Raw genomic sequence first — 13,709 nt, forward strand, 5'->3', positions numbered from 1 at the left:
CATTTGATGGTTATAGAGAATTATCTTTTCTATACTATGTGCATTCATTTGATGGTTATAGAAAAAGGAAAAAAAATATCAAAGTATAATATCCAGTTTTTTTGCCAACTAAAATTTCATTCATAATATGACAAAATGAAGTTAATTTACTAATAATAAAAAATATACACTTATCAGATAAGAAAGGTAATACCATTATTTAAGATATCTAGATTAAAAAAATAGGGAAGTTTTAGATAATGTCATAAATTTTGTTCCTTAAAAGTGAATAAAATGAATTCATTTTGATAAGGAAAATGGTATGTTGTTATTAATAATTGATTGATTTACCATTGACAAAGATTTATAAGATGATCCGGTAAGTAGATAATAACTTTTAATTACATTAGGACATAATTGAAACACAAAAAAGTGAGAAATGTGATCTTCATTCCATTTGTTTTGTCTCATATTTTTCAATTTAAACCTAAACAGCCCTTTTTCTCTTCTCACTCTTTCAATAGATTTTGATTCACCAAGTCATAATTCACTCTTTATCCTTAAAAACAAATAGTCAAACCAAACCAAACAAACCTTAACCTTTCCTTTTTTTTCTCAATATCAATCAATATAGAAAGAACATTAAAAATAAATAAATAATTTAATAGTGGTGAAGATGATGAAGTGACGACCTTGGCCGCCGCCATTGCCATCAAGAAAATACGAGGTAACATTGACCGTGAGGAGTTTGATCAACGTCGTGATCTTTTATTATCGAAGAGTTTAAGATTGATGGTTGAGATTAAGTGGAAGGATCCTTAGTTCATTCTTTGCTCTCTCTAACGAAATGATGTTGTCAGAAACGTCACTAAGGAGGTTGAGTTTGTTGTAGAAGATGGTGACGACGCCGTAACGGTTGTAAAATGGGAGGAGGAGTTTCAAAACTTGTGTAAAATAATGATCCGCTCTTTAATAAGTTTGAGTAACATCAAGATTATATACAAGATGAATATGAAGATGATGATATTAATTGTAAAACTTTGAATCAGACAATATCTGGAATGATGGAAGATATGACAAGATTTCTTGCTTATTTTGAGAGTCAATAAGATAAATTATTTTCTTTTCAAAATCTTTTGTGATGGATAAATTATTTCCAACTGAATTTTTCATGGTGTATATATTACTCTTGCATTTGATCATTAGATGAATGCATAAAATATTTTTGTATAATATCTTTTAACGATATATAGTGTCTATGGTGGAAGAATATTATAAACTTACGTAACTTAATTACATTTTTGGAAAAAATATTGAAAACAAACAAATGAATAAAATATCACATATCCATTTATAACTAAAATAAAAAACTAAATGATTATTTTAAATTATCCGTGTATTTAATTACTTCAATTAATAAACATCAAAATAAATAATAAATAATGTACGTCTTTTTTAGTCATTTTTTTTTAATTTCAACTAGTTACAAAGTTCATTTTATCGAACAACTCTAGTTTAATAAGATATCTTCAAAACTACAAGCTTCCAACTACCTTCACAGCTACAAATAGTAGTAGTATCAAAATGGACTACCTGAATGGGTTCGGGCTAGCCCACATCTGGTTCGAGCTAAACTCGATTGAGATAAAAGTCTGGATACAATTTATGTGTATCAAATTGTAGCCCAAACTCACTCTAAGCGGATTGCGGGTTGTGGCGAGTTGGTCAGCATAATACTAAAAATTATTTATTTAAATTTTAACATATTTAATCTATTTAAAAATACATATCATTTGATATTAATGTATAATCTTTTTAACACACTGGTATTATGCCTAATGCAATCAAACTTAAAGATCTAATATCTTTACGTATATGATATTTAACATAACTCATTTGTTAATCTCTCATTTCTATTAAACTCTTACTCCCTAACACAATATAATTTGTAAATTCACTTTAATATATAAACCTTTTGATACTATTAAAAATACTATTTTTTTTTATGTTTTTTATCAACAATTTCATTGTGAATTATTATATTAAATTTGGTTGTGTGGAGTTCTCTATGATAAACAATTATGTTATCTTTTAGTTTTGTTATAAATATTATATTCTTTAGCATGTTTTTGTTGTAGAAGATAAATCTAATTTAATACATAATTAAGAAAATAAATTTGAAATATATGTGGTTTACTTCTCATTTGATTTAATATATTATTTTGTTACTAGACTTAACAACTATTCTCCAAAATTGGAAAAATAATTTAATGCTTAAATTCATAATATTATTGTGATTTATAAATATTTTTGTTTAGACATTACTCTATTTTTTATTCAAAGTTCATAACAAAGAATTTATTATCTATTTTTTTATTATAAGTTGTTTTGTATATTTTCACCTAATGCTTATTATCAAGCCAAAAAAGAAAAGACAAAGAAAAAATGGATAGTCCAAGCTCGCTTGAGGAAGCTCGACCCGAACCTAGTTTAAATATAGTCCGGTCTGGTCAGGCTAAAAAGCTCAGATTCCACAAAAAGTACATAATAAGCTCACAACTATAAACTAGTTTTCCTGAACACACCCACCATGTGCATTCATTTGATGGTTATAGAAAAAGGAAAAAATATCAAAAAAATTTCTTTTTTATGATTTTTATAAGTAGATAACAATTTTTAATAGGATTAAGACATAATTGAAACACAAAGAAGTGGGACAATTGACTCATTCCATTTGTTTTGTCTCATCTCTTTCAATTTAAACCCAAACAACCCTTTTTTCTTCCCACTCTTTCAATAGATTTTGATTCACCAAGTCACATTCTACTTTATATCCTTATTAATAGTCCAACCAACAAAACAAATCTGAACCTTTCCCATTTTCTCAATATCAATCAATAGAGAAAAAACATTAAAAAATAATAGTAGTAAATAATTTAATGGTGGTGAAGATGATGAGTTGGCAGCCTTAGCCGCCAGCCCGCCACCACTAGTATCGATAAAATACGAGGTAATGTTGATCGCAAGGAGTTTGATCAACAATCATGATCTTTCATTATCGAAGAGTTGGATTGAGAGTTGAGATTAAGTGGAAGGGTCCTAAGTTCATTCTTCGCTCTCTCCAATGAAACGTTGTTGTCAGAAGCGTTCCTAAGGAGGCTAAGTTTGTTACCGGAGACGACGTCGCCTCCGTAATGATTGTAAAATGGGATGAGGAGTTTTAGAATTTGTGCAATTTTAATGCTTATAAAAACCAGCAACTCCTAGCCAAATGCCACAATATAGTGTGAAGACTCAAATCAATATTTTTATGGGCAATTACATTGCTTAATTATATTCGTATGAACTCAACTAATGACCCGCTCTTTAATAAGTTTGAGCAACATCAAAATTATATACCACGAGATGAACATGGAGATGATGATATCAATTGTGAAACTTCGAATCAGACAAATTTTGGAATGAAGGAAGAAGGTTACACGATTTCTCGCATATTATGGGAGTCAACGAGATAAATTATTTACATTTCAGAATCTTTTGTGATGAATAAATTAATTTCCACTGGACTTTTTATGATGCATACACTATTCTTGCATTTAATTGTTAGATGAATGTATATTATTAATTTCCACCGGACTTTTTCGTATTATACCATTTAATGATATATAATGTCAATGGTGAAAGAATATTATAAACTCATGTAACTTAATTACATTTTTGCAAAAAAATATTGAAAACAAAAAATATTAAAGTAAGAGAAACAAATAAATGAAACATTACATATCCAATTAGTACTGAAAATAAAAAATAAATTATTATTTTAAATTATCTATGTATGTAATTACTTTAATTAATAAATAACAAAATATATTATATATCATTTTCAATCATTTTTTAAATTTCAGCAAATTACAAAGTTTATTTTACCGAATAACTTTAGTTTAATAAACTACATTCATAACTACAAGCTTCTAGCTACCTTCACAACTACAAGCTTCTAGCTACCTTCACAACTACAAGCTTCTAACTACTTTCACAATTATAAGCTCACAACTAGAAGATAATTTTCACAAGAAAGCGATCATGTACATTCATTTGACGATTATAGAAAAAGGAAAAAAATATCAAGGTATAATATCCGAGTTTTTTGTCGACTAGTATATAATTCATAACATGACAAAATTAAGTTAATTTACTATAAGAAAAAATCAACAATTATCATATAAGGAAGATAACATCATTGTTTTAAGAAATCTAGATAAAAATAATAATGTTTTAGATAATGCCATAATCTTTGTTCCTTAAAAGTGAATAAAATAAAATGGTATATCATTATAAATAATTGATTGATTTATTTTTGACAAAAATTTATAAGATGATTTGGTAGATGACTTTTTTGATGATTGGATAAAAATAACACAAAGCTCAGTATATCATTCATTTGAATTACTTTTATTTAAGAGTTAATATTAATTAAAAAATGAATAACGAATAATATAATAATGATATAAAAACTATTACAATTTAAGTGTATAAATCTTTTTTTCTTATAGAAAACTTAACCAACAACTAACCACAAATCAATAAAATAACAAATAACTTGCTTTAACTAACCCAAGTTAACTTAGTTAAGAAGCATAGAAGAAAGTTTAAGATAGATACATTTGTTTGAAGTCCCAAAATTTGATTGATTTCTAAAGTTAATCAAATCTCATAGAATAATATATATTTTTTTAATGATTTTTATTTTTAAATAAATAAATAAAATTAATTAATTTTAAACTCAATTAAGACACAAAAAGTGAAAGTGAAATATATGATGTTTATTCTATTTATTTTTGTCTCATCTCTTTCAATTTAAACCCAAACAACCCCTTTTTCTTCCTACTTTTTCAATAGATTTGATTCACCAAATCATATTCAACTCTTTATCCTAAATAAGAAATAACCCAACAAACCAAACAAACCTTAACCTTTCCCCTTTTTCAATATCAAAGAACATTAAAAAATAATAACAAATAATTTAATGGTGGCGAAGATGATGAGGTGGCGGCCTTGGCCGCCGCCACTGCCGTCGAGAAAATACGAGGTAACGTTGATCGTGAGGAGTTTGATCAACGGTCGTAATCTTTCGTTATCGAAGGGTTCAAGATTAACGGTTGGGATTAAGTGGAAGGGTCCTAAGTTCATTCTTCGCTCTCTCCGACGAAACGCTGTTCTCAGAAACGTTACTAAGGAGGCTGAGTTTGTTGCCGGAGACGGTGGCGCCGCCGTAACGGTTGTAAATTGGGATGAGGAGTTTCGGAATTTGTGCAAAATTAATGCTTATAAGGATAGTGTCTTTTATCCTTGGGAGATTGCTTTCACTGTCTTTGATGTTAGTATTTCTTCCAATTTCTCTGTAATTTGTTTCAAAATGTATGTGATTATTTGAAAGTTTAAAATTTTGTTCTTTATTTTTTTAATTGGAATTGGAATCAATTTGTTGATCACAAAATTTTCTTGAATTGCAATCGCCTAAAAGTGAAGGATTTTCTAGGTTTTTCGTCACTGTCGTTCTCTTTCATCTGTTTCTTTGTATCAACAAGACTTTGGTCTAGTAGTATAAGTTTCCGCTACATCCCAGAAAGATCAAAATGTAAGTTTGGATTCTTCCGAGCAACACTAAGAGGGCAGAGGCAGACACATACTCCGAAAACGATTAGTTTCATACAAGGCTGAAGGATATCGTTGCTAGTACCTAAAAAAATCTATTTCTTTGCACATGTGTTTGTCTTGGAATTTGGTTGTCAATTATTATTATTATTATCATTATTATAATATTATTGTTATTTATGTTTATTTATGACAAAATTAGAGTCTCACAATTGACATTGAGTAGGGTCATGTTTAATTTGTATGTTTGTGTAAGTGTAACTGATAACATTATCGTTGACTTATTTTTCTGAGAGAAGATCCAAGATTTTCTTGAAAAAAGTGTTTGGAGTTTTCATAGCTGTAGGAACATTTATTATATGCATTAGATTCTTTTGTCATTATGATATTTTTTTAATTTGATTTTTTAAGTAATGGGTTAATTGCGCAGGACATTGTGTTATTCTTATTTTTCTAAATAAACTGAATTTGGATTTGTTCTCTCTATTTCAGGAATTGAATCAAAGGTCAAAAAGCAAGGCTCTTGTTATTGGAACTGCATTATTGAACATTGCTGAATTTGCATCTCAAGCTGATCAAAGGGATTTTGATTTGAACATTCCACTCACACTACCTTCCGGCTCTGTGGAGCAGTCACCTTCACTTTGTGTATGTTCTTTTTCAGATTTTTTTCCAAATTGTTTTGTTTTATCCTTTCATGAATACAATCATTATATAAGTTGGTGTAGTTTCTAGTATAGGTAGTGTGATTGGTGTGTGGTTAGAATAGGATGGAATAGAATGTTTTGTCCTCTTCGTGGAATCAATATGTTGTACCTTTTAATCTTATATGTTGTCGTGTCATGCTAGTGTCCTATTCTGTTTAGAAAGTCCTCCAAAACAACGCCGGTTTTGGTCTGACCTATTCCGATGTGTAGAATGGTAATTATTAACATTATTGCTTTCAAGTTTTGTTTTTGTACCTGTCATAATTGCTCATGATCCATATGCAGATATCAATTAGCTTGGTGGAGCTGACAGCTGCTCAAGAAACTGTGAATCAGAGATCGGTAGTGCCTGTGTCATCACCCATTGCTCAGTCAGGAGAATCTACCTTGGCAGAAAAAGATGACCTTTCTGCAATCAAGTCTGGTCTTAGGAAAGTAAAGATTTTGACAGAGTATGTATCCTCCAGGAGAGCGAAAAGGGGGTCCCGTAAGGGAGAGGGAAGTGAAGGCGGGGGCTCTAGGAGTGGTGAAGATGGTGAATACAATTACCCTTTGAACTCTGACTCACTTGATGATTTTGAGGAAGGAGATTCGGATGAGGGAAAGGAGGAGGATTCTGGTGTTAGGAAGTCATTCGATTATGGACCACTGGCCTATGCAAATGCTGGAGGAGCTTTTTGCTCCAACACTTGTCTAAATTGTGATGATGAGGACTGGGTTTACTACAGCAACCGTAGGTCAGATGTTGGGTGTTCTCAGATGGATGATTCACCTATTTCTTCCTACAAGCCCTATTTAGTACAAAGTTCAATGCACAGCTTACTTCTTTCTTGGAGGAAGAGGAAGCTGGGTTTCAGATCTCCTAAAGTTAATAAAGGCGAACCATTGTTAAAGAAGGCCTATGGAGAAGGTGGTGATGACATAGATTTTGACCGTCGACAACTTAGCTCTGATGAATCCCATTCTACAAGGGTAAGGAAAAGGCATTATTTCTTAGTTTTTTCCTTTTCATTGGACATATTCTCTCATGTTTCACTTATCTTACTCTTTTGATGGTTTGCCAGTTAGTCGTCATTGATTTGGTAGTGATTGTAAACTAGCAAAGTGTAGTTTATACATCTCCATTCTTAAATGAAAATGTGCTATATATAAGCCATATATCCGCTAAAGAATTAGTTACATTAACTTCTGAGTTCTGAATATTTCTGCGTCTTACGTTCACACCACACCGTTGTTGATTAGGTTATTGGTACTAATGTTTCACGTTGTCTGCCAGTTGTACAGGACCGAGGATGATTCGACCGCCAATCAATCATCAATCTCTGAATTTGGGGATGACAATTTTGTCGTAGGGAGTTGGGAGCATAAAGAAGTGATGAGCCGTGATGGCCACATGAAGCTTCAGACACGGGTCTTCTTTGCCACAATTGATCAACGCAGTGAACGTGCAGCCGGTGAGAGTGCATGTACAGCTCTGGTTGCTGTAATGGCTCATTGGTTGCAAAACAACAATGATCTTATGCCCATAAAGTCCCAATTTGATTTTCTAATTCGAGAAGGCTCCTCGGAATGGAGGAACCTATGTGACAATGAAACCTACAAAGAGCGGTTCCCTGACAAGCATTTTGATCTGGAAACGGTACTTCAAGCCAAAATATGTCCCCTCTCTGTGGTTCCTGGGAAATCCTTTATCGGCTTCTTTCATCCAGAAGGGATGGACGAAGGCAGATTTGATTTTCTGTACGGTGCCATGTCTTTTGATAACATTTGGGATGAGATCAGTCATGCTGGGCAGGAGTGCCTTAGCAATGGCGAACCTCAGATTTATGTAGTTAGTTGGAATGACCATTTTTTCATCCTTAAAGTTGAATCTGATGCTTACTACATCATTGACACTTTGGGGGAGAGGCTTTATGAAGGATGCAATCAAGCATATATCTTGAAATTTGACAGCGACACAGAAATACACAAAATGCAAGATGTTGCTCAATCATCGGATGATAAAGCAAGCAGTGAACAGCATACTGTTGCATCAATATTAGAGTGTAATGACGGGGAGATTACATCAGTGTTAGAGTGTAATGATAAGCAGATGCAACAAAGCCTTGGTAATGTAGCCGGTTCCGTTGTCGATCCGGAAGAACAATTGAAGAGCGATGATGAAGTTGTGTGCAGAGGGAAGGAATCATGCAAAGAGTACATTAAGAGCTTCTTGGCTGCAATCCCTATCAGAGAATTGCAAGCAGATGTCAAGAAAGGTCTCATATCATCTGCAGCACCACTTCATCATAGACTACAAATTGAGTTTAACTACACCCAACTGTTAGAGTCTTGTGCAGCTCTAGTGGCCGAAGCATCCATGGCTACGCCGGAGAGGCTCTCTAGGTAACTGAGACTTCATCCCCAGTGGCCGAAGCATCCATGGCCGTCACCAAAGACCCTTTCTCTTGTAATAACTGGTACCTCAACTCCAGTGGCTGAATCATCTATGGCTGTCTTGGAGGGGAGCACCTCTTCTGACACATTTTTTGGGACAGAAGACGTGCTCCCGTGTTGGAGACCCTTTATAGTTAATCGTATCGTAAATTGAATAAAGTGCGATTACTCTAACTCATCTTACTACTTAGGCTAAGGTTGGCATTGGCAATGAACCAAGCCAACTTACAAGTTGGATTTATTAACAACTTGTGTCTTTGGTTTAGATTTAGCAAACTTGTATTTAGATTAATGCAAAGTTAATATATAGTGGTGAACTGTTTCATGTGTGCTAATGTTGATCTGAAAAGTGATTTAATAAACTGAATTATTGTTCGAATATTGTTATGAAAATGGCTTTTTGGTATGCAATTAGTAAAATGTAACAAGTTTCATACTACCTTTTGTTACATTTTATTAATACTAGGTGACATTTAAGTAATTTTCTTTGGCACAGAAATTTGTAATATTTCATTAACTGGATTATCATATACTTGACAAGTTTTTGCTTCCTAAGACCGTTGCTTATATTTTACATCTTACTCCTTGATATGATATGAAAATTGAGACCGTAGGCATTTCTATCATGGTTAAATTTTTTTGTTCGGAACCAACAAGATACAACATGCAATATATATAGAGAAGACTGCCCGAGGATCATCGACCTTATAAAAATTTGATTGTCGTTATTGTTGATAATGTTAGAGTTTCAATCCATGCAATATATATGGAGAAACTGACATAGGATACCCTCTTAATATTATAAAAAACCTTTTGGATTCATAGTCTAGATCGGTCAGATTCTATAGTTATTCAACCATATAATTTTTATTGGCTTTACCTAGGCCCTTGATGTATAGCAAAATTTATCCCAACTCCCAAATCTCTGCCACCCTAAAGTTGATTATGATGAGTTCAAGTTTCAATATTAGACTTGGTGTGTTCTATGGTCGGATTTCACTTAAGAAAAAGATGTATGCATTGACAGTGTATAACTTTAATACACTGTCGTTGTATTAGCCACCATTGATATTTAATAATTATTGACTTTTCAGAAAAAGTAATCCAAATTAATAGTGGATAACATGATGCATGTGTATAAATCTTTATACTGTTAGTGTATAGATTTTATACTCTTCCACTTATGTTTTGGGTTGTTCCAACCTCTTCTAATGTCACATTTTTTAAAATATGTATATTCTTATCTTATATATAATTGGTACAAGTAATTATGTGTATTCACTTAAATTAATAATATTTTACATAATGTGATAATATATTAAATTGATATTTACTTTAAAATCTTTATCATATATGATGCAAAGAGATGATAATGACAAAGATAAAAATGGGTTTGTGTTAGTAGTCTACAAAAATTGTTATGCATATTTTTGGGTGAAATATTTATGCAATAATTAACCTTGTTTTTGTAATGAATATGATATATACAAGAGTGAATGTTGGATTCAATGTTTCCATCACTAGACATGAAAAGTTCATTCACCTTTAGTTAATTAACATATAGGTATATTTTTTAAAACAACAACTTCCAAGTGTTATCATAAGGTATATTTAGTCCTCTTTTATCCCATTCAACACAAACATGTAATGCTATTATATATCTAATTCTGTTAAATTACAACCTTAGAGGGAGGAGTGTGGGAGTCAACATTGATGATGCTAAACTTGGGACACATATTTTAGTACTTCTCCTGGATTAGTTTATTTTGGTGCCCAATTTTATACATGTATCCGATATACCATTAAACTAGTGAACCACTTGTTGAACCAATGTATCACTAGTTAGTAATTTTTTTGATACTACTAGGATATCGTTTCACTTTTTTGGGTATAAAACTAATTTCTTGTAGAGTGTATGGTTGTCCTTCCTAAAAATCGAACCATTGATCTTTTGGTTTTTATAGGGATCTAGCGAGACTTTATTAATTAGAAACATATAATATCTAGAATCCAATGGGTTAAATATTTGCTTTTTTATGAAACACAAATTTTGGGTTTGGACAATTCCTATTTTCAGAATCACATACATTAGCAAGAATATACAATAAGATTACACATTGCCTGGAACAAAAAAATTACAGGATTCACACCCCTAATCATATTTCAAAAGCTACTATGTTATTTGTGCATTAATCATGGAAACTTCTCAATAAGTCCCCACAGAACCTTTTAAGCATACATGCATCACTTTTTTCATACAAAAGTAGTAGCTTTTCTAAAATCTAATATCAACCATGTGCATGTCCTTATGATCATGACCCTCTAGCTAATTATACCCCACTGAATGTTCTTGCTTATCTTTTGATCCTTTTGAGATGAATAACATTTTGTCATGGAAACATTGAATGCAATAACATTTTATTATGGAAACATTGAATGCAATTTTTCACTTAATAACTATATATCCAGAACTAATAACAACATAGTAACTAGTTTATTAGTACTTACAAAGCATTGGATTATAGTTTTTACATCTAAACAAGCTGAGTAGTAGTACAATATGTCCATTAATTTGTAAGCACAATATAAGATAGATAAGACTTTATTTGTTAGATACCAACCTAGAAAATCATGATCAATTTCTAGTCACAAATAAGCGCTAAGAGAGCTTTACTCCTTATATAGGTCTTTCTAGCTTAACTTGGATTAGTCCGTGTCCAACACGACTTCCATTTACTAAGGATGTGTTTGCGAATTGAATTTGGAGGAGAATGAAGCGAAATGAAAGGCTTCAGAGTCATCTCATCAGTGTATTTCATGGGTCTCAAACCTTCTATTTACTTTATTTCCCCTCCAAAAATCAACTCACAAAACAAACGTAAGAGTCTAAGAACAAACATGTTTCTAGCTGCAAATGGGGCATTTGACAAGTCCATTCTCATTGCACTCAGCACATTTGATGAAACATTCATCATTAGTGACCCTATTGCTGGTAAAGACTTTACAACTTCCACAACAATTTGAGCAAATAACAAACCTTATATTGGAGCAACCAATGCAAGTGCATTCACTATTATCAATAGCCATCCCTTCTAATAATTTCCCAAGCCAACCCATCTCATGCAATCCAACAACTTCATCAGCTCCTCCAATGTACCTACCCTTAACAAAAAGCTTTGGAGGAATCACTTTCCTACCCAAGATCTTCCACAACTCCTCTCTATACTCCAAGTGCAATGACACATCTCTTTCTTGGTACAATATCTTAAAGCTTCTCAACAAGAAATGGATTGTGTTACAATCTTGAAAGGTTTTTCTTATACCTCTCAAGCTTGTAGTGTAGAAAATAACCGAGTTTGTTCCTCCTGGTGGACACAACTCTTCAAAATCTTCTATTGATGGCACTATATTAAGGTTCATGTTGGTCTTACACAAGTTATTAGAAGCTAGGGCTAATAACTTTTCCTCAACATGTTTTGTTTCTTTTGACCCTATAGTTGGTGTAGCTTTATCCTTGTTGCTTGTCTTCACTTCCAAATCCATTTCTTCTTCCTCAAAATGATTATCAACATCATCATCAACAACATCTTCTAGCTCAGCCAAGTTGTTTATTCCTTTGTGATCATCATAGATTGAGTTGAAGAACACATCTTGAGGGTTGAGTTGAAGAACTAGGCTTTGTTTCAAGTTGCTTATGGTTGGGTTGAGTTTCAATTTTCTAAGGAATATGCCTCTCATTTCTTGCATGATTTTTTTGGGTCTAGAATATTAGGTGGCATGTGACTATGGTGCTAAGCACTTACTTAAGGATTGAAGAAATATGTGAGACTGAGTAAACAGGAGTGTACTGAATAGGTGGCATAGGATAAGTTATATTTTTGGTTCCAAACCATAATATAAAAATTGAAAAACTTAAAATAGTCCTAAACAATTAAAGAAACATTCATTTATGTTTTTTGATTTTATCAGTTTGGTCCCTCAAAAATTGAAAAACTTAAAATGGTTACCAAAAATTTCAAATGTGGGTCAAATTAATTCATTCATGATAAAATTAATCTCTCTCAAATGTTGTAAGATATGTTAAAAATGATTAATTTGATTCACATTGAAAATTTTTGGGACCATTTTAAGTTTTTCATTTTTTAAGAAATCAAATTAATCGAAAAACATAAAGAACGAAAATATGAGAATTTAAAACTAATAAGATTTTTCTATCTTTTTTCTCTTCTTCTAACAAAAAGTGGGATACATGTCCTACATAAGTGTCCTATTTTGATTGTCAAAAAAAGTTAATGGCTCTGAATTATGACTGCATAGTGTAGATGCTATTGTTGAACCCACTCTCCTCCTTTTATCATATCAAAAAGTGGAGTGACCCATTACCTAACATTTGGTGCCTCAATCATGGTATGAAATATGAAGGATATTTGTCAACTAGAAATAATTGGAGTGACTAAAATTCCCTTTATCTACTTACTTGATTAGGGAAATATGCCAACCTTAAATCTAAATTTGGCACATGCTTCAGATTGTTTTGATATAGCAAAAGAGATTGACAAAGTGTGCTAATGGTCATGATATTAACACATAACAAGCCATATCCACCAACACAACATTATATGATAGAATCAAATGGATAAATACAAGAAATGAGGATAAATTAGATGGTAAAAAGTAAAAACTATGAACATAAAGTGATGTCATGATCATGTGAGTATAAATGTGATAAAAGAAAAAATGACATTGGTCAAATATTTAAAGTGAATGTTTTAAGAAATGAAATGATAAGGAGGTTAATAGTTTGAGTCTTATCCACTACAAATATTATCATACTAACATTTACTTATATAAAAAACATTATAATGTAGATGATTAGATTTTTTCTATATTCATTAATAACAAATGAAGTAACACAAAATAATATGTGATGAA

General features: G+C 31.8%; 2 protein-coding genes across 2 annotated transcripts; one reads left to right on the forward strand and one right to left on the reverse strand.

Moving 5' to 3' along the window:
- Positions 4,882–9,105, forward strand: LOC109357406. Its single transcript, XM_019601355.1, has 4 exons — positions 4,882–5,356; positions 6,127–6,282; positions 6,627–7,313; positions 7,618–9,105. The coding sequence occupies exons 1-4, from the start codon at positions 5,006–5,008 to the stop codon at positions 8,728–8,730; spliced, it is 2,307 nt and encodes a 768-aa protein (XP_019456900.1). The 5' UTR covers positions 4,882–5,005; the 3' UTR covers positions 8,731–9,105.
- Positions 11,273–12,660, reverse strand: LOC109356118 (uncharacterized protein At3g28850-like). Its single transcript, XM_019599457.1, has one exon. The coding sequence runs from the start codon at positions 12,522–12,524 to the stop codon at positions 11,682–11,684; it is 843 nt and encodes a 280-aa protein (XP_019455002.1). The 5' UTR covers positions 12,525–12,660; the 3' UTR covers positions 11,273–11,681.

The sequence above is a fragment of the Lupinus angustifolius genome, chromosome LG09 (assembly GCF_001865875.1).
Source record: "Lupinus angustifolius cultivar Tanjil chromosome LG09, LupAngTanjil_v1.0, whole genome shotgun sequence".
Taxonomy (NCBI): Eukaryota; Viridiplantae; Streptophyta; class Magnoliopsida; order Fabales; family Fabaceae; genus Lupinus; species Lupinus angustifolius.